Below are 26,949 nucleotides of genomic sequence, written 5' to 3'. Positions count from 1 at the left end.
ATGCTAGTTCACCTCCTGCAGGTCTCTTGGCACTTCTGGCCAGCCTGGTGATGCAACCTGCAGTAGATGCTGCACCTGTTGGGACTGGGGACTCCTGGATGACCATCCAGCAGCTGCTGTGGCCCTACACAGGGCTCCGGCACAATGGACAACCCCCGGTCTGACCTGGACTGAATAGTGCTACTGCCCATCAGCCCTTTGTTTGTGCTGGAGGAGGTGTTGAAGACAGCAGTGCACCACTCTTGAACAGGGGCTGTACAGACATTTACTGGTGCCTGATTACTTAACAGACTCATTTACAGCACAGGCCTGGCCTCAGGGGATCGGTAACCCTGTGGAGGATTTTATGCATCACATCACGTTTGCTAAATTAGTTAGTTTGTATGTATGCGTTTGTATGTGTTTAAGAAAGGAAGCAATTAAGGGTGACCACAGATATTATGTTTTACAGTTGAGTGTGCTGCTGGTAACTTCTCAGACCTTGTGTGGTCTATAAAAACCAAGTTTCATGCATTACCAGAGCTTTGACACATATTTGACCAATCATGTCACAACTTCATCAGAACGATTGCACTGATTCTACAGTTCACATAATGGACGGCAGTGGGCAGTTTTCCATTGACAAACATCATGGACAATGGCTCAGATTGTGCCAACACGGCTTTTTTAAACACATTTCATGAACTTTGGACACATAGGACTGTCATAATTTATATTGGAATTTTCCTGTCATTTCCTTGTCGGTTACAAAAATTTTTTATAATTTTTAAGTCTTTAAACACTGGTAATAAAGCATTCATTTTAAATGTTTTTAAAATTTATATACATGTATTAGTTTTGAGTGGAGAGATGTGAATGTTTATTTTTGTTAAATTATAATTCTATATTGTTCCAGTCTTAACACCAAAGGTTTTTTTTTTTTTTTTATTATTTTCCTCATTGAGCTCTTGCTGTGGTTGTCACCGTTTCAACTTCATACACTTTTGTATGTTCCAAAGATGATGCGTGAAACTTTGCACAAATAAAGTAGCCAGTTCTACAACACAAGCGTGTGGTGCATCCAAAAGTACATTTGGAAGTTTATTGGTTAAAATGCTTTTTTGGTTAAGAGAACGAAAGGTTTACGAATACATCAGTGGTCTGGTAGAGCAGAGTAGACTCTGGACTGTGTCGACAAACAGATAATTAGACTCTCTGGTTCTTACAATGCCTTCAGTGCTCATGTTGTCCTGAAGCATGTGGATGAAGGTAGAGTGAAACTCGCTGCCAGGACAGTGGTCTGGACAGAAAGCATCACTGCTCTCTATTATCTCCAGCTTCTGACTCCTCTCAGCCCCCAGCAGGTAGAGAGTCCACAGGTCTTTGGGAACAGGAGTGGGGCTAAGGTGCTCACACACCTGGCAGAGGAGAGTACAGCACGAGAAGGAAGAAGAATCTGTGAAGCTACTGCTGTTTTCATCTGTCACAAAGCACTCCCCCCTGAGGAGATTCTTTCTTCCCTCTTCCTCATTCTCTCCACCCTTGCTTTCTGTTACATGTATCAGAACAATTGTCAAAACTGCTGGTGCACTCAGGTAGCACAACTTCCGGCTTCTCTTGTCATTGCATAAAAAAACTAATTGTCGTCTATGAGGAAGTGGTTGATATTAATTTCTATGTGTGGCTGGCGGTGGGGTGGAGGGGGGCTTGTATGCACCCCCCTCTGTTAAAAATTTTAGTTTTTACCACATTGAGAGGAAAGGGGGAAAATATTGAGAAGGCTGCAATGTTTAATAATGAGAAAAAATACCTGCATGACCAGATGCTGTGGTCCACATTTGGCATTCCACTTGCTCCATGAGAAAGCACAGGCAGAGGCGAAAAGAGCCATCTGTTCGTAGGCAGAATGCTCTGTGAGTGGATCCTAAAGAGTACAGAAACCACACAGCACATTTTGTAAAACTGGAAAGTGTGAACTGAAATGGACCAAAATGTAAATGACTTGGTGGTGAAGGTCACTCAAAAGTAGAAGTCCATATTCTGAATTTGAGGTTTTATTTTTGCACAGAACCATTAACATGGCTGTTGGGGTATAAAGAGGAACCGTGCCTATCAATGTGATACTGCAGGGTTACAATCTAAACAATGTAGTCTTTAAGTTGATGCGTTGAATGGAAATGGAAATCATTTTATTTTCTGTTTTCTTTTTATTTGACATGGTTTGATAACCTGTGAGCATAAGCCAACAATACTGCAATACTGCACTCATGCACCAAATGAGTCCAGCGTAACATTTTTGCTTTTGATCCAATTAGGAGATGCTGACCTTGCTGTAGGTTTTGACATATTTTTCAGTGAACTCATTCACAAATATGTTGATCCCTGTGTTCAGCATGGCTCTCTGCAAGGCGGGGCCACTCATCCACTTCCCTGTAAGGTGAGAAAGACCTTTGGCCTGGTCCGACTGCAACATACACTGGTTACTCTATGAGTCAAACAGATGGAAAAAAAACACACACACAATCTAATAACCAGAGTGCATCCAATGACACGACGCACAGTCCCTCACTTCCCTGTGTCTGACCTGGATGGTGATGCTCAGGTCAATGAGGGCTCCCTTTACGGTGAACAGAGCTGAATCTTGGCCCAGTGGTCTGAGCTCCCAGCTCAGGAAGGGAAAATTGGCGTAAATGTCCTGTACTAGAACAAAGGTTTGGAAAGAGTCCATCTTGAAGGAGATTCTGGACTCTTCCTCCCTGTAAGAGATGTCAGTGATGCCCTCCATCCTCCACTGCTTCCCTGGATAAGTAATCAGTTATAATTCCCAGAATGTTAGACACTTAGATTTTCAATATCATCTTTAACTTCAAATGTTTTTACGATGGATATATTAGTATGAGTATTGATACTAAATAGCTCTGGAAGAAACCACTCCAAATTCCCAGACCTGAAAGTACAACCAACGAATGGTCATAGGTCATGAAATGTGATCAAGTGGAAGATGGATGGGTACAATCCATCAAACAAAAACAGAGCTGAAGACATTTTTGTGTGAGGAGTGGCACAAAGAACATGTCAAGATGAATGAAAGCTGTGACTGATGGGTTTTTCCACCACTTTTTTTCTGAAGGTCTGAAAACACCACCTTTTTATAATTCAGCTGTCATTTTGTTAAAATAAATACCTAAATGACTTCTTTAATTTGGAATTTGAAAGAAATATTGTCAGTAGTTTCTACAATAAAAATCTTCATCCTATTTACAAAATTTTTATTTATACTTTAGAAATCCTGTAGGGGTTTGTTTACAAAAAAAAAAAAAAACATCATAAAGACAACTGATAACACAATGAAACTTTAAAATGTAGTTAGACTCAAATAAATGAAATATAAAATACTTTTTTATATGACAAGTACAAACATAGGAAGGGAGGTTTAGAATTATTTTTTTTAAATGCCTGGAAGGGACACGTGAATTTAATTTTACAATAAGTAATTAAAGTAGCGGTCCCTCTGTTTTTCCTTAAATTGCAGATTTGGTCTGACCTACCTGCACCATCCCAACAGGCCACTTTTGGGGTTTCCACGAACACGACAGAGTCAGGCAGCATCACAGACACCCTGACTGAGGAACAGCTGAGGACGTCACTGTCATCTAATTTACTAGAGACTGATCCAGGAATCTGAGACTGCTCATTTGGGTAAGGAAATATCTGTAACCCTGTGTCCAAAATCTGTAAAAACACAGTCAAGGGAGGGTATTGGGTGAGGTTAATGTATGTATGTACAGTTGTGGAAAAAATATTAGACCACCCCTTGTTTTCTTCAATTCCTTGTTCATTTTAATGTCTGGTACAACTAGAGGTACATTTGCTTGGACAAATATCAATGTAACAACAAAAATAGCTCATAATAGTTTAATTTCAGAGCCGATATCTATCCCTTTTCCATGTTTTCTCTATAATAACCAAAATCACTGAAGTTCTTACAGCAATATCTATGGCATTGTACTGCCAAAAACAGTGCTTTTAGGCATTCCATGTTTTCTTTTCTGTCTGTTTTAGTCACATGATACACACAGGAGTTAGTACTTGATTGCATAACCATTGTTTTTGATAACTTTTGATGGTCTAATAATTTTTTTCCACGACTGCTGAACCTGGTGTAAAACATGCAGAGAACCAGTGTTCTTCTTCTCACCTGTCTGATTACCCAACCATTGACCTTGTGAGCCTGTGGCGGCAGGTGGAAAACATCATAGAAGAAGACTCCACCGAGAGGCGTGTACTGCATCAAGTCCACCACTCTCTCTCTGTGGTCTGTCGATAGTACGGCCGGAGAAGTCAACTCCCCTTCAGCTAAATATAAAAGACAAAATCATTCATAGGAGCTAAACTCTAAGGCCTTTCCTGCTGATTAGCTTTTTATCTGTCTTTGATTTTGGATGGTATTCTTTGGCGAGAGAATTTTCTAAAAGCACAATTTGTAATCGATTAACCATATACAGCAAACTGAAGACTGATGATCATTCACTGTGCGTTTACTGTCTCAGTTGAGTATTTTGCTTCTGTTCATGCTGGATTTGCTCTGGAATGCAAACAACACTTAAAAAATGTCTCAGTTCATAGTTTGTTTCTTGTTTTAGTCCAGGTATGTATGGTGTACAAACCAGTTTGAGTGACAGCATGTTTTAACCCAGTGTAGTGAGGCTCTCTTTCTGTTTGCATGTGGATTATCAGAATATTTCAGGCTTCCTGTCTTACCACATAGTGTCTCCATCTGCGTCGGTATCTGGCTTTGCTGACCTTCTACAGGCACGGTGCTATTTGTCCTTGACTGAAGGCTGGCTGTACTCTACAAGACACACACAAAGATTAAAACCAATAATAATAATAATGTATGAATCCAGCTGAATAACCTTACCTTCCCCCCTTCAGACTCTTGGACAGACTTTTCTTCTTCATCCGCTTTTATTTGCTGCACAGTTTCATTTTCCGTCACCTCTTCCTCCTCTTCTCCTTTTGTCTCCTCAAGGTCTACTAGGAAATCATCACCTCCTGCAAATGACCTGTTGCCACAACCATGAAAACTGACAATTAAATGACTGCAGAATCCAGTAGTAGCAGTACTAAAATCATGATCAAACAGACACCTGTGGCTGGGTGTCTGTATTTTCAGGTGAGCCATCCTGGCCAGTGAGGACAGGTGATCATAGTGTGTGTGGAGGATCCGAATAGCTATGTCTTTCACTGCCAGCTGCTTGGGGAGCTCAAAGCCCAGGCTGACCTCCTCAAAGGTAAACCCTTTAAACCTGGATGAGCCAGTTTGAAAAACAAAAAACAAGTTAGATGTTATCTGAATCAGTCATGCAGTGACCTGTAAGCTAAAAAAGGACTAGATGGTACAATCCCTGAATCCACATTTCCTAAGGTGGTGGTGGTGGCTTATACTGTGAACTGGAAATAAGAGAGAGCGAAACCAGTGAAGAGAATCACTGGCTTCACTGGGGGTCATCAGGTGGGCACCCTCCTTTACAAGTGTTTCGATGATTAACCCACAACACCTCCAGAGGGTTTATCGGCAACCCCTAGTGTCCCAGGTGTGCCCCCCTCAGCTCGTGATCCCCCCTTGCTCTGCTACTGTTGCTGCTTATAGGCCCAGACACTATCCTTTCTCTTCATTCAGAGCCATCGAATAGACTCCTTCACAGCATTGGAGAGGGATTTAACAATCTCCTGCAAGGCCTGTCCTTGCACTCCTAGGTCCTTCAACAACCTGATTGTGTGTCCAACAAACCCTCTACACTAGAACTGTCAACTCCCTGAAAAAAAAATAAGGGACACCTCGTTGGCAGGGCTGGCTGACCCAGTTGCCTTCACCCCTCCCGGGGTGGTGAATTTATTTTGTCTTTTTTGTGAGTGTGAAAAAGTGTGTCCCTTTTCAGCTCAATAGGGGATGCATACTTTTGTTTCTAAATACGGGACGATTCCTTTTTTCAAGGGACAGTTGGCAACCTTATTCTACACCCAACCTCTACTGGGTAGATCCTGACTTTCCACCTGCACTGCTCTGCATCAGCTGCCAGCTCTGAGTACTTGAGGCTCTTTCGTTCATAGGCCTCCTCCACTGAGTCCACCCAAGGCACTGTCAGCTTCACTAAGAAGGCGGTGCGAAGAGTGGAAGACCAAAGGACAAGGTCAGGCCTGAGGTTTGTTACCGCGATCTCAGTGGGGAAGCACAATCGCTGATTTAGATCTGCTAATAGCTTACAATCTCTTGCTTTGCAAAGCAGGCCAGGATATGGTCTGGTAAGAAAAACCTGAGTTCATAGGGAAATTACACTGAAAATAATGTAGAACTAGTCAAAAACTAATTTTATAGAAATATATTTCACTCAGTTACCTTGGATTCTTCTTGATGTTGGCCCAGAGGCAGAGTGTAACATTCTCATCTTTGACCACAGTTTGCATGTTGCCTGTTTCAATGTCAATATTTGCACTGGCTTCCTGAAACAAGAGACAAAATCCAAAGAAACATGAGAAAATGGTGTACATATACATCTGCTGCCAGATATTTGGCAAAATTCAACAAATAGAACAATACAAAAGCAACCAATGTATAATGAAAATAAAAGCATTTATGTATATTCTCCTTTGCATTACGACGTGCAAGGCTACAAGTGTTTATTTTTCTTTACCTTAAGAATTTCCTCAGTGGCGAGGTTGTGTTTAGAATGAATTAGCTCCTGCAGATCTATGAAAGCCTCCTGGTACTTCTGGCCCTCTATGAGATCTGTACCATCTCTGTGAAGATCTTCAAGCTCATCAGTTAACTGTACAGGACCATTTTGTGAATAATTGTCTTTTATAGTAATTTTTTTATCATCATATTATTATTTGCACTGATCAAAAACTGAAAATCCACTGTACTTCAAATGACTGCAATAAAATTAAACTGATTAAAACATGTATCTAATTTTCTTTTGGCAGCTTATGGTAGTAAACGTTTGTTTTTTTATATAAGTATTCAAATCTTATTACAACTTGAATATCTGTGTTCTGGTTTGAACAGTCAACTGTTTCCAAGACAGATGCACATCTACACGACATACAGACCTGTAGAGCAACTTTACACTGTTCAAGCACATGAGTGATGTTGACCTGTGGATCATCCCTCCATAAGCTTATATATGTATTGATTTCCTGCTGTACTGCTGGGTCTGGTGTCCCATCACAACGCATGTACCTCTCCCACTGGACACATAGGACATACTGTTATTATCAGTTGAAGTTGATCTGTTAGGGGGACTCTGAAGCAAAGTATCAATGTGCCATTTTCACTTTTATTAACTGATGTACAGAAAACAAAAACACACACCTTGGCTTTCTCTGCAGCATCAGCTTTCCAATTGGTGACTGCAGTATGGTTCTCTTCCAATAGATGGCGGAGTTCGTTCAGCTCATCCTTTCTTCGCTCTAAATCCTATCATTAGAATCATCCAATGAAACTGGAGCTGTATCAGTGTGACAATTGACTGGCATGAACACATTCTGTAAAAAAAACAAAACAACAACATACCTTTAACTCAAGCTTTTCCAACTCCTGCTCCTTTCTTTCTCTTTCCTGCCTCTCCTGTTCCTCTTTCTCTGCCTGGAGACGGGCTTCCTCTGTCAACCAAAAAACACATGTAATATACACATACATATTCCCAGCATGCTGAGGCCCATGATTTGCCTTTGGAATAAAATATCTGTACATCACTGTCAAACAGATGAACCTTCTACTCACTGAGTCACTGTGTGCACCATTTCTATTCATACTTGATTTCACTTAACCTGAGATTATTTACACTTAGGCTACACCACTCACCCTCTTCTTGCAGTCTCCTTTCCTCTTCTTCTTTCTGCAGCTTTGCCTTCTGAGCCTTGGTTAGCCTACCTTGCTTTTTTGATGACTGAAAAGCATTAAAATATTGTAAATCAGTGTTTAATAATGACAGCTTACTAGTACATCTTCAGGTTGGAAATGGGCATGTAAGAAGGTGTTCACACAATGAGAGTACATCCCTATGTGTTAATGACAAGTAGAAGAAGCTTGATGTAGCTACTCTATTCCTGACAGCAAAGCTACGTCCATGAGATCAGTGTAGACTGCTGCTGCTCATACCCTTCCTTTCTTGGGTGGCTATCATTCATAGGAGAAAGTAGAGACAGAGTTACAGAATGGCTGAAAATTACAAAAAGCACATAAGAGCTGGTAAGAGGAAAACAGTTACAACAAGGAGCAGTGAAATTGTATTTCTACAAGGTAACTGCAAGACCAGAACGAGAAAAGATGGAAGCCTTGACATGTAACAGTAAACTAGCTGGCTTAGGGTGACCATATTTAGATGTCCAAAATACAGGACACTCAGCTCCACCTTGACATACTTGATCACACATTATGTAAGTACCATAGTATTCTGTACCAGGCGCCTATAAAACCAGAGAAAATACCTCAGTGAAACAGGCTGCTTGGAATTATTTCATTATTCTAGCTGTAGAAGTGTCATTAAAGCTGCTGTGTGTAAGTACGTGTGTCCATTTTTTCAGTTCATATTTGTTCAAGTTATTCACATTTTATTGTTAAAGGATAGATTGTTAATGTAAATGATTTCATAATTTAATGGGTTTTTTGCGTTATCTACAGCCATAATATAATTTTTTTCCCAACGTTAAACCAAGAAAGAAATTTGGGGTCCATATTTAAAGGTTGTATTATTTTACTTGAGATCACAATTGGTCTGAATGTGGCCCCTGAACTAAAACAAATTTGACACCTTGGACTCTTAATATTCATTCATTCATTTTCTGAACCTGCTTTATCCTCACTAGGGTAACGGGGGTCACTTGGAGCCTATCCCAGCTGCATAGGGGTGAAGGCGGGGTACACCCTGGACATGTCACCAGTTCATCGCAGGGCTGAACATATAGAGACAAACAATCACTCTCACATTCACACCTATGGGCAATTTAGATTAACCAATTAACCTATTAGTGCATGTCTTTGGATGGTGGGAGGAAGCCGGAGTACCTGGAGAGAACCCACGCAGACACGGAGAGAACATGCAAACTCCACACAGAAAGGTCCCACCCCCCGTCGACTGGTGTTGGAATCCAACCCAGGACCTTTTTGCTGTGAGGCACCAGTGCTAACCACTGCACCACCGTGTTGGACTCTTAATAACTTCAGTATAATTGATGCACTTTGTAAATTAGTCCCTCCAGGAATTTGCGATGTTGCGATCGCAACTATTAACGCAAATTCAACCAATCACCGCAAATTCTGCACGGCGCTGCGATTTCGTCCAATCACTGCAATTTTAAGCAAATTTGACTAATCACCTTTGCCCCTTTCGCCCACCCTTGTCTATGTGACATGTACGTCATCACGTTCACTTCCTTGTTGACGGTTGAGAAGATGAAGACATGTGCGATTCAAAACACTCATATTTACGGACAAATATCACTGCCAAAGTTTGTGCAAGTCAGTTTCCAGATGTGTTACACAAAAGCGGAAGTATACTGTTCTGCACTGCCTGCAATATTGTGGTGGAACACGAACAAAAGAAGCCGCTCCACAGACACTTTTCAGCCGCAAAACATGCAGGAGAACGGCTGAAACTGGAAGAGGACAGACGAGACAAGTCCCAGTGACAGAGGCTGTTGGATCCAGAACAACAGCAGGAGCTGACAGGGTCAAGGTTAGTGCAGATATACTCTATAAGGCAAAGAAGAGAGGAAGAAAGAACCTGTGGACGCATGCTTTCCTTTTTGTGTATTGTGTGTGAGTGTGCATGTGTGTGTGTGCGTGAGGGAGTGCTAGCGCAAGTCTGTGTGTGGAGTTAAAAAATGAGCTCACACACGAAAATAGTCATTAAACTTGGTGTTAATATTGATGTTTACTTTTATGTGTTAGATAGAAAGCAACCCAAGTTTGGCTGCCCTGTGTGCCTGTCTGTGTGTGTGTGTAACCCATCTAATCCTAAATATACTACTATATCATTAAGGAAGCAAAAGTCATGTGTTGTGTTGTATAAATGTGAGATGGGGGTGGGATTGAATCAGTTTTCTTCTTCCCACTCCTTTTTCAGCAGTACAGATTGAATTTATTTTGTTATTACTGGTGTACATGGCAATTGTTATTTTGTCTTGATCATCTTTTTTAATGTATTTGCTCTGATATTAGTTCCTTGTACACAAAGAATGTTTAAATTTTTCTTCTGCTCAAAACAAATAAATGAATGAATGAAAATAAGCCTGTTTTGTTTAAAATCATTGCTTCCTGGTGCTTTTTAAGGCTAAAAACTCAAAAAAGACTGTTCTAGGTAATTTGCTAATGCCCATGTTCCTGTAACTTTTAATAAAAGAAGCCTCAAATCATCGCAATTTTCACCGCAATTTTTTTTGGAAAAGCTGCCGCAAAATCAGACATTTAAGGTCGCAATAATTATAAAAAAAAAAAAAATCCCGCGAAATCCTGGAGGGACTGATAAATAACATACTGCATGTATCTGAATGAAAGTGATGTTGTTCTCCATTGCATTTGTGTATATAATGCCCCGTTTCCACTGCGTGGTACCGGCTCGACTACACTCGACTCGACTCGGCTCGGCCTTTTTGCGTTTCCATTAGGAAAGAGGACCTGGAATCTGCTGACCGGTACCACTTGACGTTCTGTTACGCTACGCTCTGATTGGTTGACGTTCTGTGACGCTGCGCTCTCATTGGCTGGCGTTTTGTGACGCTGCGCTCTCATTGGCTGGCATTCTGTGACGCTACGCTCTCATTGGCTGGTGTTCTGTGACGCTTTGCTCTGATTGGCTGGCGTTCTGTGACGCTACGCTCTGATTGGCTGATGTTCTGTGACGCTGCGCTCTCATTGGCTGGTGTTATGTGATGCTGCGCTCTCATTGTTGATGTTCTGTGATGCTACGCTCTGATTGGTTGATGTTCTGTGACGCTCCACTCTCATTGGCTGATGTTCTGTGACGGTGCGCTTGATTGGTTGATGTTCTGTGACACGGCGGTCTCATTGGCTGGCGTTCTGTGACGCTACGCTCTCATTGGCTGGTGTTCTGTGACGCTTTGCTCTCATTGGCTGACGTTCTGTGACGCTGCGCTCTGATTGGTTGACGTTCTATGACGCTGCGCTCTCACTGGCTGGCATTCTGTGACGCTACACTCTCATTGGCTGGCGTTCTGTGACGCTGCGCTGTTATTGGCTGACGTTCTGTGATGCTCTGCTCTGATTGGCTGGCGTTCTGTGACGCTACGCTCTCATTGGCTGGTGTTCTGTGACACTCCGCTCTCATTGGCTGCTCAAAACAAATAAATGAATGAATGAAAAAAAGCCTGTTTTGTTTAAAAGCATTGCTTCCTGGTGCTTTTTAAGGCTAAAAACTCTAAAAAGACTGTTCTAGGTAATTTGCAAATGCCCATGTTCCTGTGACTTTAATAAAAGAAGCCTCAAATTATCGCAACTTTCACCGCAATTTTTTGGAAAAGCTGCCGCAAAATCAGGCATTTTAGGCCGCAACGATCAAAAAAAAAAAAAAAAATCCCGCGAAATCCTGGAGGGACTGGTAAATTCATACTGTGGGCTAGATTGGAGCCTTTGGTGGGCCGGTTTTGGCCCGCAGGCTGCATGTGTAACACCCCTAGGTCCATCCATCCCCATGTCCACAGGCTGGTGTGGATCAGTGCCTTTCACTGCCCTAGTGTCCCATGTATCACTGGAAAGAGTCTTTTCGTCCAGCAGGTTGACGGACATCGAAATAGCTCTTGCGCTTGTCCAAACGCATTTAAAGAGTGTTTCCTCTGAAAAACAAGGAAAACCGGACATTTTCGCTAATTTATAAAAACCGCCCGGACGCTCCGGACAGGACGTGTAAAGAAGACATGTCATGGCAAAAAAGGGCGTTTGGTCACCCTAAGCTGGTTTACCAAACTAGTAAAGTCTGTAGTTTAGGATAGTTACTAGACTGAATGCCCATATAGGAACCATTAACAATATTACAGTGCTTCACCAAATACTTGCCTTTGAGTGGGGGTCTTCATAGGAGGAGAACAATAAAATCCTCTTTCAAATATTATCAATACTAGCAATAGGATAGTAAGTCGTGTGGCACAGTACAGCATAAAACACAGCAGGTGATCTACACACCTCCGCTTGTTTTACCTAACAAGGTTTTTACTCTAATAACCAGCGTACAGTTATTACTATTTTTACACAGACTTGTGTAATAACGTTTCCTTATATCAAAGTAATTGTGTGAAAACTCACCATAGCGAAGCCCAACACACGACAGCATCAAGGTAACCATGGAAACACGTGCGCATGCGTGTCCAGGAACTCACGCATGGCTGTTTTTATTTTATTTTATTTTTTTTTTTTTTTTCATTTTTTAAAATAAAACTGCTCAAAAGCCAAAACTGCTTTGATTGAGCGTAGAAATTCCTGATTTTAAGGTAGGAGGGAAAAAAACTGTTATGGGTTAAATTTGGTTAAATAAATTCCTCAAAGACCAGCTTTCACCGGGTCTGCTGTGTGGTGTTTTATTTTGTACAGTCTGCTCGAGTTTCCTGTCCTCGCGGACTCCCCACCGGAAGTGTCCCCTGGTTGTGGAGGTGAACCACCAGACGACTCCACGAAGGACGGAGACATTACTGTCAGTATTGTGACACTCCAATAAATGCATCCAAGGAGATAGAATGTGTGAGAGTGAATGTACTGGTTAATGGGGGCGTGATTGGCATTTTCAATTAATTTAGTCTGAGTTAAATGCGAAACAGGAAGCTAGCTGTTTAGCCGAAACTAATTCTGTTGATAAAACCAGTGTTGTTTCCCAGTGCAGACCTATTTTTGTTGTGTGCTTTTATGTCTTTGTAAACTAACACATGACTGTTACGTGGAGCAATAATAATAATAATATCTATTTTTATACTGAAGTTGGCTGCTAAATATCTGCTACAGCAAAGCAAACAGCTCCTGACAGTCACATCCACCCTGTTGGAAATAAGTCTCCTGTTTGTGGATGGACTTTGATATAAAATACAAGTTGAACAGTATCTGACAGGGTCCTTCCTGACAGTTATGACCTTCCTCACAAATTAAGTTGTTCATGATGACAACCTCTTACAAGTACATGTATTTATTGATAGAAAAACAGTAGCTGATTGTGTTATTTAAAACATAACAGTACACAGATCACCAGAGATTCAGTTTCCTTTACCACACAGCTCTTTCATTGTTTTCGTCCCCTTATCTCACTTAACAAACACTTTGCCTTGTTTATTGTTTCAGACATCTGAAGTGCCACCCTCCTGCTGATATGGCCAACCCTTTAAGGGGTGAGGTTATTCGGCTTTACAAAAATGTAAGTGAGGTTGTCGGTGACATGCTGGTTCCATACTCTTCCCTGCAAAACTGTTTAAATATTTTGTGTTTTTATTCCCGCCCCAGCTTCTTTATCTTGGCCGGGAGTACCCCAAGGGATCTGCTTATTTCAGAGAGCGCCTGAAGTCAGCCTTCATGAAGAATAAAGATGTAACAGACCCTGAACAAATCAAGAAACTGGTGGCACGGGGCGACTTTGTCATAAAAGAACTGGAGGCTCTTTATTTTCTCAGGAAATACCGAGCCATGAAAAAGAGGTATTACGAACCGGAAAAATAAATGACATATATCACAGCTTCACAATATCTTTCATATACAAAATACTTGGTAGGCAAAGAGTATGGTGCATCTAGAATATAATAATAATGTGAAAAATCTAAAAATGTAAAGTTTGAAGAGTCAGTTTCCTGTACAAAGTGGAAGCAGCACAGATGCTTTAGTTTACTCTGTAAGCAGGCTCACCCATTTCTGAAATGCTGAATTGGCAAGATTACACAGAAAATATTGCCTCTAGGAGCAATCCCAATAAAAAAAACAAAACAAAGCACTACTACAAAATTAAGTGTAATGATTGATTTATTGAAGTAAAGGTTTAGACACATCAGTCTCAGACTCTGGAGATGGCCTGAAGGAGGGCATAGCAGAGCATTCTGCAGGAAGGCGACTGAATATACCCCAGTGAGGTGTCTAGAGTCTTGTGCTCGGTGGAGTTGGAATAGCGGGGGACACCTGCAAGGCAATGAAGAGACAATGAGTGAGAGCTCCCCTTTGAAACAAAATGATACATACTAGGAGGTCTGAAAGCATGTAGTGACTGGATGATGAAGATGATGTGGGAGACGGGAAGGCAGGAGAGGCTGACAGTAATTGTCAATTATTATATTTTGAGACAATATAAATCACAGATTTGGTTGGAACTATAGTGAACATGCTTACATAGTAAATTAGTTTTTTCAGCTAACTTTGTATAAGACAGCTGTATACATTTTTTACTTTTTCACATTATTCTAATCGCAGATGCACTTTACAACAGCACCTAACAAGTCTAACAGTGATATCTAATCCATCATAACCTTTCAATTTTTATCAAACAGCTGTTTCGTATAAAGACTTACCTGAAATGGAAATGAACGATCTATCTGTAAACAGTGCCACAAAGTGACAATTATGTGGTAGCTACCACATAACCTGATTTGTATCACTGAAGCTGTATCACTGGATCACAACTTGTTCTCTCAGCATTTTAAGTTACAAATTCTGTATCTGTGTTATCAATTCACATTATTTAAACATGTACAGTTTTTGGTCTGTGGTTTTGGTTGATTTTTAATCATGCCAGGATCAACATTTCATTGGTTTTTCAATCACATTTTTGTTAAAGGGTTTAGTCAAAACAAACATCCACTGGTTACAAAAAGTGTTGGTAGAACACTGAATGTCAGAGCTGTAAAATTTAATATTCCTTATTTGACTGTATAATTTTGAAAATGCATGGTCAGTTCTCATAAGGAATGAATGTACGTAACTATGAATCATTGTTACTGTAAGCTCTTTGTTATATTTATTCTGGAAACCGTCCTTTTTTTGTAATATAAAGTCAAAAGAAAATTTTTGTTTTCAAGGAGTATTCAACTTTTTACACAATTTTACACAATTTTTTCAACCTCATTCTTGACATGTTAAGTTGTTGAAGGACAGCACTGTAGTTCAAGCAGTGAAGAGATTAGGCAACATCAGTGATTACAAATTTCATTTGAGCAAAGTAATGTGTTCAAAGGTTGTAGTTTTTTCACAATGCGGTCTATCATTAAGTCCATCTCAGTGTCAGTGATAACCGGATTTCCTTTTTCTTTTTTTTATCATGACCTCAAGAAGGAGGACTGGAGAGAAATTAAGTGGTTTTATTAGTTAAGAGCTTACACATGCACTGGTTAGCACTTACTTTGCTCTTGATGTACTTCAATAGATAATAGAGAGTTGTGTCTTCCTTCAGTAGTATAAGGTTAGTTGCTGTTTTTTTCCTGTAGCCTCCTATAACATAAGCACAATAACATGTCAAAACCATTGAGTCATTTATTATCCAGTTATTTTATTCATAAGTACCTCAAGAAATGTAGAGCAAAGAAAAAGCATTTTTCATTTACCTGTTAACAAACTAACTACCACTCCTACAGTGAAGGTTGTTAGAGCTCCAATTGGACAGAAGTAAAGGAAAGAAGGACAGGAGCCATTATTTGCCACAGGATTCCTAGTGACAAAAAAATACCATGTTGCATCACAGTAACTTGAGAAGTAACATGAAAACTAAATTAACATGTAAAATTGGTCAGACATGAAGATAAGATGTGCCATATAAATGATTTTGGGTCTGATCAAGCGAAAGTGAACATCAACATGAAAAAGTAAATTTGCACACATCATTTATCAAGTGGGCTACATTTTTAGCTAAAGATCTCTGTTTTATGGGACTGTTATCATTTTTTAAAATACCACTAGTGAAAAAGAAGTTACAAGTTATTTTAGCAATTGTACTTTTTACACCATAGCCATAGCTTGAATTTGACGCTAAAAATTATTTCTAAAAACTTTTAAAATTTATTAGATCGGTTGATTATATAGATGATTAAGTTTCAAGTATTAGATTTTCATTATTTTGTGAATGTTATTGATATTTATGAGTTTGAACATTTGTGAGTTGTTTAAAAGGCCCTGTCCATGTGTTACCACAAAAATACCAATTTTTAATTTTCAAGTTACCTATAATTCAGATATTTGAGTGAAACTGTCATAAAGGAATGATCTTTTGATACATTTTGGGTGACACATACAATGGTAAAGAGTCGTCCACGTGTTACTATGGCAACCTGTCCACGTTACCACATTCTCATGCCAATAAAACAGAAAATTTTCAATATTTTACTCCAAAATGTATTTTCAGCATTGTTGAACATAATATCTAAAACGTTTTGTCCTACTTGATATCAATATCTTTCTTAAAAATTTGATGTCCGCTTCAAGTCTGTGTTACCAAGCAGTAATTTGACATTTTTCACCTAAAAATTTTATCTCCACAAATTTTGTTATGCATAATATTAAAGTGCTAATAAATACCTACTCAAATATGTATAATACATGCATTTAAGTTACTCTGATTACATGACAGAGACTGTTGAACACCAAATGTGTTCACATGTCACCACTTGATCAGACCCTTTTATACAAATACTATATCTGTAAGAGATTTACATGTAAAATAATATCTATAAATTATTGTACAGATCAGGCTAATTGTCTAAATTTCATCACAACATAGTTTTGAATTAGTTTGGAGAAGTTTAAGGGTTCAGGGTTCAGTCATTGATACAGTTTTGCTGAAGTGTTTTTTAGTCTTTTGTGTCTGATGCTATCATGCATACTCAACACCGCTGGTCAGTCCTGGAGCTGAGGTGATGTAGCTCAGCTCTGTAGGCAGAGCAGTGGTGGTCCAATTCAACAAGGTCTCAGTGGTGAAGTTACAGCCCTTAGTGCTTAGAGGTAGACGTCGGTTCACCTCAGGAGAAGTAGGGTATAACAGGGATAACGCGCCCATATATGAACCCATAGCAAACCCGGATGCAAGACCACACAAAGCTCCCTACAGGAAGATATCAATATGGTAAAACTCCATTACAGTAAAAACCGATACATTTGGTTACAGCAACTGTGTTCATAACATCATTTATCAAGTTGATCAAATAACTAAATTCACAAGACAAAATGACTAGTACAAGCAATGCAAGATGAGCAGAGGTACTTGTTTGCAATACTGGATTCATGCCTTGTGTAATATCAACATGACTTAATAGGACTGTACTAGAAAAGAAGAAACTAGTTAAATGAGAACAGACTTACTTTGGAATTTGCAAAGGGACAGAGGAACCCCAGTAGGAAAACACCAAGAAAAGGGCTGCAAAGAATCCCACTCATAGTCATAGATGCCTGTTTAAAGAGACACACGTCTAAAGCTCTGGCTCAGAACCAATAGGAAGAAGTTGTTTAAAATGTCCCTGATTTCACAATATATACGGTGAATACATCATTCCTCCTTTTGATATTGTTTTAATTATTTTATCGACTGTACTTGCATTATCCCTCCCATGACTGAGGCCAGTGCAGCCACGCAAGTGCATAAAACCCCATAGAAGAAAGCTGCAAAAAATAACAACACTAGTTCAGAGACAGAGATTTGTAAACGAAGACAAAAATGGTCATTTTTGAACATTTTGGCAACACAGTTGTGTGTATGAGGACGATGTGCTTACTTAATCCTTTAGAGACCCAGTGGAGATGTTTCTCTGACATATTTGTGTATGGTTTGATCAAATCCTCCAGTGTCACTGCAGCCATTGCATTGATGCCAGTTGATACTGTGCTAGGATTTATAACAAGAAAATAATGAAAAAATACTGGAAAAAACCTTGTACAAGTTTTAAAACTTTAATTCAAATCTCTTTATCCTTAAAAGTACTACACAGTGCCCAAGTATGGTATGGACGCTGAAAAAGCTTAGTGTGAAAGGTGAAATCATTTTTATGAGAATAAACCTGAGACTGCCGCTATATACTGCTGCAAAAAATAGTCCAGGAAGGCCAGGACAGCCCATCAAAACATCCATCACCAAATATGGCATCAGCTGTAGAGGAGAATGTTAGGATGATAGGAAGAGTCTCAGAATATACCCACATAGAAATCTAGAAACATGTTTCAGAGACATTTATTAGACGAATTTGGGTAAAACATCTGCTAAACAGTTCTTTACATTTTCCTTCTTGAGGGTGTTTTTCAAATTTTATCTAATCTAGGCAGCCAACTGACAATCCAGTCTGATGGACATGCATTTCATCTACAACTATCTACTCTCACATGAGAGCTGTGTGTTAGACAGTGACCACCTTACCTCTTGGCTTTACCGTAAATGAGTCCACTGTACCTGATCGGTGGCAGAGATCCATCCAGCTGTCCATGGATCACAGTCCTTATACATTGAGTACAGGCACATTCCTGCAAACACTGCACATGCCAGGATTGAACACACACCTAAAAGGCTGATGTACAAAGCTCTGAAAAAAAGCATGGAAAAAGTTTTACAACTAAAGGGAAAATGAATGTTTGAGAAATAGATAGAGGATCCTAAGAACATAAAAAGGCTTTTGATGGGGTAAAAGTGGCTGCAAGTTTTAGAGTAGAAATAACTTTAACATCTTGTTGTGTTCTAGAAGAGAATAGACAGCACTGACTAACATTATATGCAGATGATACTGACTTATTTAAACACAAAGCTATGTCTGATTGCTCATATTTTGGAGCTGATAAAACATACTTGTTCTAGCGAAATTAGTGTAGTTGAGCAGTTTAATAATGTCACATTTCTGCTATATTGAAATTGACATATAGGTTAATCTGACATAAATGTGGTCCTTTGTGAACTTGGACTCACACTCGAGCATGAGTGATGGTCTTGCAGGAGACGTATCTCTGAACTTGGGCCTGGTGGATACCAAATGAACCAAGCCAGAAAAACGAGCCACCAACTACTAGGGTCCAAAAGGTGTATTTCCTCACAGGGTTCATGTCGAAGCTGTTGAAATATAAGATTTCCCACTTCAAATAGAACCTTTCATCATTGTAAAAATGACAATTTATATGGTTACAGTTACCTAACATCCTCAAAGGTTATATGTATTCCACCAAATCCTGTCAATAAGTAAAACCCCACAAACTTGGTTCTTATCTTCTCTTATACTCACTCCCAAAAGTTGAGTCTCCCTCCTTGCTGTGCATCTGAAATAATAGTACTGACTCCACCTTGTACAAGCACTGACTTTATGATGACGGACAGGAAGCCTGCCAGCATTATGCCCATCTAAAGGACAGAATAAAGACCCATTTGGTTTGGTTAACACATCTCCCCTGGTTCCAGTCCTCATTTAGGTTTCATTATACAGTAACTGTACCAGTTTATTTAACTTTAACACTTTTTTTCAATAAGATACAATTAATACTGTATTATTAAAACTTTAAATAGTCTTGTGTCTATTGAAGCATCTTTATTTTGGACTATGAAATTCCCTCTATGTGGAAACACCTGTAAGGAAGTAAGACTCCAGATTTATTTCCAATTTTTACAACGTAGTCAGACGACAATACATTTGTTTTAAGGATAATACCTGCATTGAATAAGATAATGGATAAATAATGTACATATTTTACCTCAATGTCATTGAACTTAAAGTGCAGTAAGATGGAAATCTACAAAAAGTTGCTTCAGTAAGTCTGTAAAAATAGTATATAGCTCTTAAGTCCAACTGAAATAACAGTCTGACAAAAAGTGAGTTCAAGTTTGTCTTTAACCCATAAAGACCCAGTGTTACTTTTGTGGCACTTCCCAAATGATTTTTCTCTACATTTAACCTTTGTTAAGTGATTTATCAACATTTCTTGTAATATTATCCTCTTTAGTATGCTTTTTCCAGTGAAACTCAGGTATTTTCTTATATTTAATTCACTGATCATGTAGATGTTTATAAAAGCTCAGATTAAAGTTCAGGGTTATTATATCAGAAACAGAGAAAACTGAAGATAAAGTGACCTTTTTCAGCAAAAATATCATTAACTGAACATAAACCCAGTGTGTCCATCCACTGTCGTTAATCCAACTCCGTGGGTTTTACCGGTGAATCAATGTTGTAGAAGATGACGGTGTTTCCACGGTAACTACAGAGCCTCTAAATGTCCAAATGGATCATATCTGATGACCATGAAAAGATGAATAACTTTATTTTACACCAATTATTGACATGGATTAATAGGATTAGCGGACCAACTGGTATTAAACAGTCTAGATCAGTAGATGGTTTTGGTTTTCAGTGGATGTTTGTGTCTTTATGGGTTAATGTGGGTCACTGTGACCCTGTTCAATGTAAACAAACTTAACACAACACAACCAATATCTTGCTCCATGTATTTTTCCATTCAGTAACCTACCTGGAATACATCAGTCCAAACCACAGCCTTCAGTCCACCCTGTAAAATTGTAAACCACACACACACACATTTTGTACAGGTGCCAGTATGACGTCCATGACAGTGTTATTTAATTACTCACGAACCAGTGTGCAATAAAAGGTACAGACAATCCCGGTTGAAATAATCCCCCACCACAGACCAAGATCAGAAACTAAAGAGAGAGAGATGATTATTGTGTTAGCACAGTGATAAATAAACAGCTTAAGAAGGCCTTCTGTAAGAGTTAGACATACATTATAAAATATAAGGTCTGATGTTTGTCATACCTTGGCTTATAACTATAGCTGGACTATAAATGATGATGCCAATGTAAAGGATCTGTGACAAAAGACAGAAATAACTTAAGTGTAAATACTTTTCATATGTGGAATTTTCCTTTGACCCACAGATGCCAAAGCTGTCATTATGAGCTGAGTGGTTTCTTACTCACATAGTAAATCATGAAGAACACAGTTCCCACCAGACGGGCAGCTCTGTTAAAACGTAGCTCCAGATACTTGGCAGACAAGAAAAAGAAAAAATATTAGCTTGAGCTTGACAAATTAACCCATATCTTGTCATTTTGTTGTTAAAGCAGTGTCAACCTCAATGTTTACCTGCTCTTTTTGTTTCAGAAGCAGCAGCGTTGTATTTGCAGACACAGAAAAAAGCAGTGACAATCAGGATAATGTGAAATTAGTTAAATCAGTTAATATTTAATAGATATGGATAAAAAAATTTTCAGTTGGTTAAACACTATATCCCTGGTTCTATTAACTGAACATATCAAACTGTAATGCCATCCACCAAAAGACAATCTCTCACAACATGACATTGTGCTCTTTTGCAAAATACTCACACTTAATATCATCAGCTGAAGTCATCACAACTCAAAAACACAATTTCCACAATATAGAAACACTGAGTCAAAATTCACAGACATCAGTTAAACTTAACAAGCTCTTTTAGAAAGTTATATTTTTGTGACAAAATGTTACACACATGCACCATTTGAGTGACAACAGCAGAGTGACATTTTACACTTATCGCTACTATCTTTAGTACTTTGTGAATCTCTGTCTACTCATTTTTCAATTAATGCGAAAACAGGAAACAATGTAATGTCTTAGATATTCTTTTAAATTATTATAGATTTTTAAAACAAAAACAAAATGCATTTCATGTAGACCATTGTTCAACAAGTTTTTCGAATTGTATGTTTGCAATTTTAGTTGTTTTGCTTCTTATATGGATGCGTTTTCTCATATAAGTGTTTGTTGCACACTTGTAGCAGAATTGGAAGCGTAGTGCAAGCAGAAAATGCTGCAAAATGGGGCATTAAGGCTTTTTGTGGGGCAGGGGGGGTCACTCCTGGGTGTTTTTCCTTCTTCAGGTCAGAACATGTAGCAGGTGGAACTAATATTTTGCTGCTGGAGCACCCGATGACTGTTTCCTTTGGGATTTGTGTTTAAAATTGGATCATAATAGTCAGGGAGCCAAAGTATCAAAAGCTCAATAAAATGGGTTGAACCTGACATGGTCTGCCATACTTTTTATTTGTGTTTTCTTTGTTAATTTTGATCCTAAGGATCAATAATTGGAGGGTCTGCTCTGCTGGAAATATTGCACAAAAAAAAATTGTGGCTTTATTAGTGTTTGTACCCCTCATTTTTTGATATAAAATTTTGAAAAATGAAAATTTTCCTTCAATCCTCAGTGGGCTGGGAAAGCTGTCAATAAATGCATTCCAGATGCAAAAAACACATATGGTGACAACCTTCAATGAAAAAATAATTCTTAAAACACATTTCTGTATGATTTTGGCTCAATTTAATGCAAAAAAAAATTAGGTGTTTTCTCACTTTTTTCCAATATTTTCAACTTTACTTCATTGGCAATCAACTATTCCCCCAAGTTATGACATCAGCCAATATGCCATTCTTTTCACCAAACAATATATTCATTCCACAGAAAAAATTATAAAAATCCAACCAAAATCAATGGATCTGTGATGATTTCTCTACTAGTTGGCAATACAGGCCCAGAACCTCAATAAAATTTTAAGCTACTCTCTAAATTCCGAAAGACATACTGGATATTTAACATGGTTAATGTCCACATTATTGAAAATCATGGCCTAGGCATCTTTTTAATTTCAACATAAGTCTGTTCTTCCAATAGAAACGTTCCACACAAGAAATTGAAATACAACAAAATGACTTTATTACATCATTATTTTATTGCCTCAAGCAGGTGGCACACTGCAGGTACTGCTCTGTGGATAAACCTTCACCCTCACCACCTGAGAAGACAGCAAAAAAGACTGGCAGGCTGGGTTAAACAGCATTGTAATAAAAGATGCCCCCCCACCACCCTCTAACACACACACATGCACTCAGCCTACTTAGTGAATATGCTGGAAAGATTGCTTTTTGGGGCAACTGTACTTACTTATGTTCAGATGAATGAACACAAACTTTTATACACATACTGTGGCTGAGTGTAGATGTCAAATCTACTGTACTTTAAAGTTGCAATAAAATGAGTTGACCATTCCAGTAACATGATTTGATTAGATGATAGAGATCAACCCTCAAAGACCCGAACAGCTGCAAGAAAAATGTTTAGCAACTTTTGATTCACTAATCCTATCAATACATATAAATAATACAACTAAAATTCAGTTTTTCAGCTTTTCATTGTCATCAATTGTGTTTTTTTGGAAGCAGCACTGCAGCACTGATTCATCTGTTAAACCCATGGAGTGTTTGTTACTTGTTTTTATGATCAGTTAATGATATATTTTTCTTCAGTATTCTCTTTTTTATATAATAAGCTTTGAATTTAAACATCTACATGACATATAAGTTAAATGCAGGAAAATACCTGACTGTCACCAAAAATGCAAAGAATATTATTACCATGAATGGTGACAAATCACTTAGGAAAGGTTGAATGTTTAAAAAAATTCATTTGAAAGTGACCACAAAAACAATTGTTTGTCATTATCTTATATCTTTCATTTAAGACTTTCAGACTTTCAGACTTTAAGAGTTTCTTTCATTTACATATCTTTCTTTAAGGGTTAAATATCGTCTTTGATAGATATCTTATCACAATTTAGCAAAACTATGGCATGTCTTTGTTTTATATTTTGTTTTGCGTTGGCATGTAACCTGCTGTCGTATCCTATTTATCTGAAGTTTTACTGTGTGGGCATGAATAGTTGTGCTTCACTGACATCCAGTTGAATCTCCTGTTAGTTTTACTGCACCTGTTGGGGTGGGGCAAGTTTCAGCTCAACGGCACTGAAAAATGAATTTCACTGAGATCAGATTCTCAGTGTAGTTGATCCATGTCCAACAAAAGAGATCCTCACTCCACACTAACGTGAGAAATACATACTGAGCAAATAACAACGAGCTGTTTGATCCACTAACGTACTAACAGGACAAAACCTTACTGTGAAAACGTTTAAATCTGTAAACACAATATGCAGTCCAAGAGGTGAAATTTTATATTTGCCCTATTCTTTTTTCTGTAGCACTGGTGTTTGTTAATATTACTATTCTATTCCATTCTATTCTATTAAATGTAGATAATTTGAATTTGAATTCATTTGAATATAGTGTCTACATTAGGTATAATTGCCATAATTGTCATAATAGTAACTAAACAAATGTTCCAATCTCAGGTATGTCAGTTATTTTATTGATGCTGCTGTTAATCAGTTATTCCGGTCAACATTCCAAACAAAACAGAAATGATTAAAAAAACAAACAAACACCAGAATGTCATGAAATTAATAACACTGTTATAGTCTTGGCAAATATGTAACTGTGGATGTTCTGTTATAGAAGTTGAAGATATCTTATACCTTTGATCACCTCCTGAAAATGTCATGCATCTATCATTACTTTTCAACTATCAGAGTAGTTGTAAAGTAATGATTTATTAACTTTGCGTCTTTTTTTCATCCATCGTTTATATTGCGCAATAACAAAATATCAAGAACTAATAAGTTGTCGGTTACATGGCTAAAGTTTTATATGGTGTTTACTAGGACTAATAACATTTTATGAAAGTATGAAGTAAATCAGAGATGGAGGCCTCCAAAGATTTCACCTGGACTGACCCTGAACAGGGCACTAACAGTCAATCAGTCAAATCAATAAAATCAATCACATTAACCATTATTGTAAAGTGATTCTATTGTTTTATGGTCAGTTACAACACCTGTGTCTATTTTCTGCCCTTCTTCCTTAATAAAATCTTAACTAAAACAAAAAAAACAACAAAAAAATCCCCACCGTTATAGAAGCAGGGTGTTGAAATTGATCGGTAAACGTCAGGGATCACAGATAACCAGGTAATATATACAAGTGTTGAATAGCACCTCCTAAACATTTACTGAAGCCACACAACAATAGTCTACAAGGAGTTAATGCTGACACTGTATTTATGGAAATGGATTCTTATTTCACTGAATTTGTACTTCCATTTTCTTTTGCCTTCTGGCACTGGTCACTTTCTGTTTAATGGTACAATGTGTTTTTCAACCTTGGGGTCGCGACCCCATGTGGGGTCGCCTGAAATTCAAATGGGATCACCTGAAATTTCTAGCAATTGATAAAAAAAAAATTACTAATAAAAAATATTATTTAATGATTCAATATATATTTAATTATAATTAAATCACCACACATTTTTCCCAGTAAAAATTAAGTTCAGATAAAATGCAGGATTTAACATCTGAGAGGGAATATATTGATTGACCCAATCATGTGACCATGTGCGTTACCACCGCTTCAACACAGTCACAGTCACAAGTTGCAGCTAAGATATCTCCAAGAGAAACTGAGAAGCAGTCACCAAAAAGGTGAATTATATATATTATATAGCCTAAATGTTGTCTAAAATTAACATTTATTTACAACATAGTATAGCAAACTATTACATGATCAAAAACAAATCAGTTTTGGCAAAAAAATGTCTGTTTTGAATGTCTGGGGTTGCCAGAAATTTGTGCTGTTAAAATGAGGTCACGAGCCAAAAAAGGTTGAGAACCACTGCATTATGGTGTGATTTTTTTGCTATTATCATCAGGGCACAAATACAGTCTACCATGAAGCAGATCAAACAGGATCCGAGAGTCACTTATTCCTCTTGCGATGAGCCTTGTACATGACGCAGTGTAATTCACTCAGAATTGTGTCAGTATTTGCTGTTGTTGAATGACTGATGTTGGTTACTGTCATAAAAAGTATGGCAGACCATGTCAGGTTCAACCCATTTTTGAGACTTTGGCTCCCTGACTATAAATAAAATGTATGCATAGGTAAAACTTTGCATCACCACTGATTACATTTCCATTGATTCAAGATTTGTACAGCCCAGTTCTGAAATACAAACCTCATATGTGCTGGTGATGTTCAGCCGATAGAAGACTGGGAGAAAGATCTCTGATGTGAGCACTGTAGACACCGTATAGGCTATACCGAAAAGTGCAATGATGGCTCCAAAGCAGTATACCTACACATGTAGTTAAACAATAAGCAAACAAAAGGAAATGTAAACTTTTATACCAGAAGGACATCAGAATCTAAGTAGCACAATCAAGAAACACAGGAGCTGTAAGGTCAGTCTGATGCATCTGCTCATAGCACCTGCACGTTTGGCCGTCATAAACTTCTCAGTTAATCCATATTTCAAGACAGTCAAGGCCTTGAGATATCATGTTTTAAACATAATGGAGACTCTGGGCACATCTGAATGACACATCTAAAATTAGCTTCAACAACAATCAAACAATACATCTGCAAACTAGAATTACCTCGAAAATGTTCAGTAAGGGAGATCAAATATTGTTAATAAAACCTCTACAGTGACTTCACCTCAGCTGGTTGGGACAGCACCGTGATGGATGACATGAAGGTGGCGGTCAGAGACAACGACATAGGAATAGCCGTCATCTTCTGTCCTCCTGTAAGAAAGTCCCTGGAGCTTTCTTTCTTCCTGCTGACCCAGCCGTGGAAGACTCCAATGCCAACAGACACCACCAGTGTGAGAGAAAGCACCACATAGTCTGCTATCACCAAGGAACCAGTCACTGGAAAATCAGATGCCATGTTGGAGTAGAACCCAACAATCTTTGTGAACGTGAGGCATAAATAACAGGTTCAGACTAATTGCTTCCAGTGCTTCATAATATCATAAACCACCAAGACATGTCCACTTGATCATGTTAAAAATCAACCAGTAAATCAATCATTCACATAAGGACTATACTAAGTAACTAAGTAATGACTCAATTTAACCACACACAGTTCATCAAAGCACAAAATGTACTCACAGTTCACTTCAAGGGTTAGCAGTAGGGCACACAGTATAAAAAGTGTAAAAACTTTGCATAAATTTCACTTACCAAGTGCTCATTGAAGATCCTCTCAGTTATTCAGTTATGAAGAGACAAGAAAAGGAAACAATCTCTT

The 26,949-nt window shown here is 38.4% G+C and overlaps 4 protein-coding genes across 11 annotated transcripts in view; 2 read left to right on the top strand and 2 right to left on the bottom strand.

Moving 5' to 3' along the window:
* lrmp (lymphoid-restricted membrane protein) overlaps window positions 1-1,044 on the top strand; it is a 34,508-nt gene extending 33,464 nt beyond the window's left edge. For 6 of the 7 annotated variants that reach the window (XM_030150156.1, XM_030150155.1, XM_030150157.1 and 3 more), the window contains one exon: window positions 22-1,044. In XM_030150156.1, the coding sequence (XP_030006016.1) occupies window positions 22-164 (143 nt within the window). In that variant the 3' untranslated portion in view covers window positions 165-1,044. The remainder of the gene's footprint in view (window positions 1-21) is intronic. The other variant, XM_030150159.1, reaches the window with a different exon arrangement.
* On the bottom strand, window positions 925-12,328 carry dnai7 (dynein axonemal intermediate chain 7). The gene is made up of 15 exons (XM_030150165.1): window positions 12,302-12,328; window positions 7,847-7,931; window positions 7,556-7,644; window positions 7,355-7,459; window positions 7,093-7,230; window positions 6,675-6,809; window positions 6,380-6,483; window positions 4,901-5,288; window positions 4,741-4,831; window positions 4,178-4,335; window positions 3,528-3,711; window positions 2,564-2,778; window positions 2,306-2,464; window positions 1,790-1,903; window positions 925-1,397 (listed from the first exon to the last, which is right to left on the bottom strand). Exons 1-15 carry the CDS (start codon window positions 12,302-12,304, stop codon window positions 1,122-1,124), a joined length of 2,244 nt encoding a protein of 747 aa, XP_030006025.1. The 5' UTR covers window positions 12,305-12,328; the 3' UTR covers window positions 925-1,121.
* A 263-nt stretch (window positions 12,329-12,591) lies between these two features.
* lyrm5a (LYR motif containing 5a) lies at window positions 12,592-15,058 on the top strand. 2 transcript variants are annotated; one of them, XM_030150653.1, is made up of 3 exons: window positions 12,592-12,686; window positions 13,322-13,394; window positions 13,481-15,058. In XM_030150653.1, exons 2-3 carry the CDS (start codon window positions 13,350-13,352, stop codon window positions 13,691-13,693), a joined length of 258 nt encoding a protein of 85 aa, XP_030006513.1. In that variant the 5' UTR covers window positions 12,592-12,686; window positions 13,322-13,349; the 3' UTR covers window positions 13,694-15,058. The 2 variants fall into 2 exon arrangements, with proteins under 2 accessions (XP_030006513.1, XP_030006515.1); XM_030150655.1 differs by having other exon boundaries at window positions 12,622-12,731.
* A 179-nt stretch (window positions 15,059-15,237) lies between these two features.
* Window positions 15,238-26,586, bottom strand: LOC115430567 (sodium-coupled monocarboxylate transporter 1-like). The gene is made up of 16 exons (XM_030150652.1): window positions 26,353-26,586; window positions 25,871-25,990; window positions 20,910-20,975; window positions 20,746-20,797; window positions 20,563-20,630; window positions 20,438-20,476; window positions 19,201-19,316; window positions 18,891-19,031; window positions 18,384-18,513; window positions 17,998-18,086; window positions 17,716-17,825; window positions 17,535-17,602; window positions 17,306-17,392; window positions 16,831-17,048; window positions 15,559-15,662; window positions 15,238-15,445 (listed from the first exon to the last, which is right to left on the bottom strand). Exons 1-16 carry the CDS (start codon window positions 26,584-26,586, stop codon window positions 15,306-15,308), a joined length of 1,782 nt encoding a protein of 593 aa, XP_030006512.1. The 3' UTR covers window positions 15,238-15,305.
* Window positions 26,587-26,949: the final 363 nt, after the last annotated feature.

This window comes from Sphaeramia orbicularis, chromosome 12 (assembly GCF_902148855.1).
Source record: "Sphaeramia orbicularis chromosome 12, fSphaOr1.1, whole genome shotgun sequence".
Lineage (NCBI taxonomy): Eukaryota > Metazoa > Chordata > Actinopteri > Kurtiformes > Apogonidae > Sphaeramia > Sphaeramia orbicularis.
Note: the sequence above shows the minus strand (reverse complement) of the source record. Positions and strands in the feature narration are given on the sequence as shown.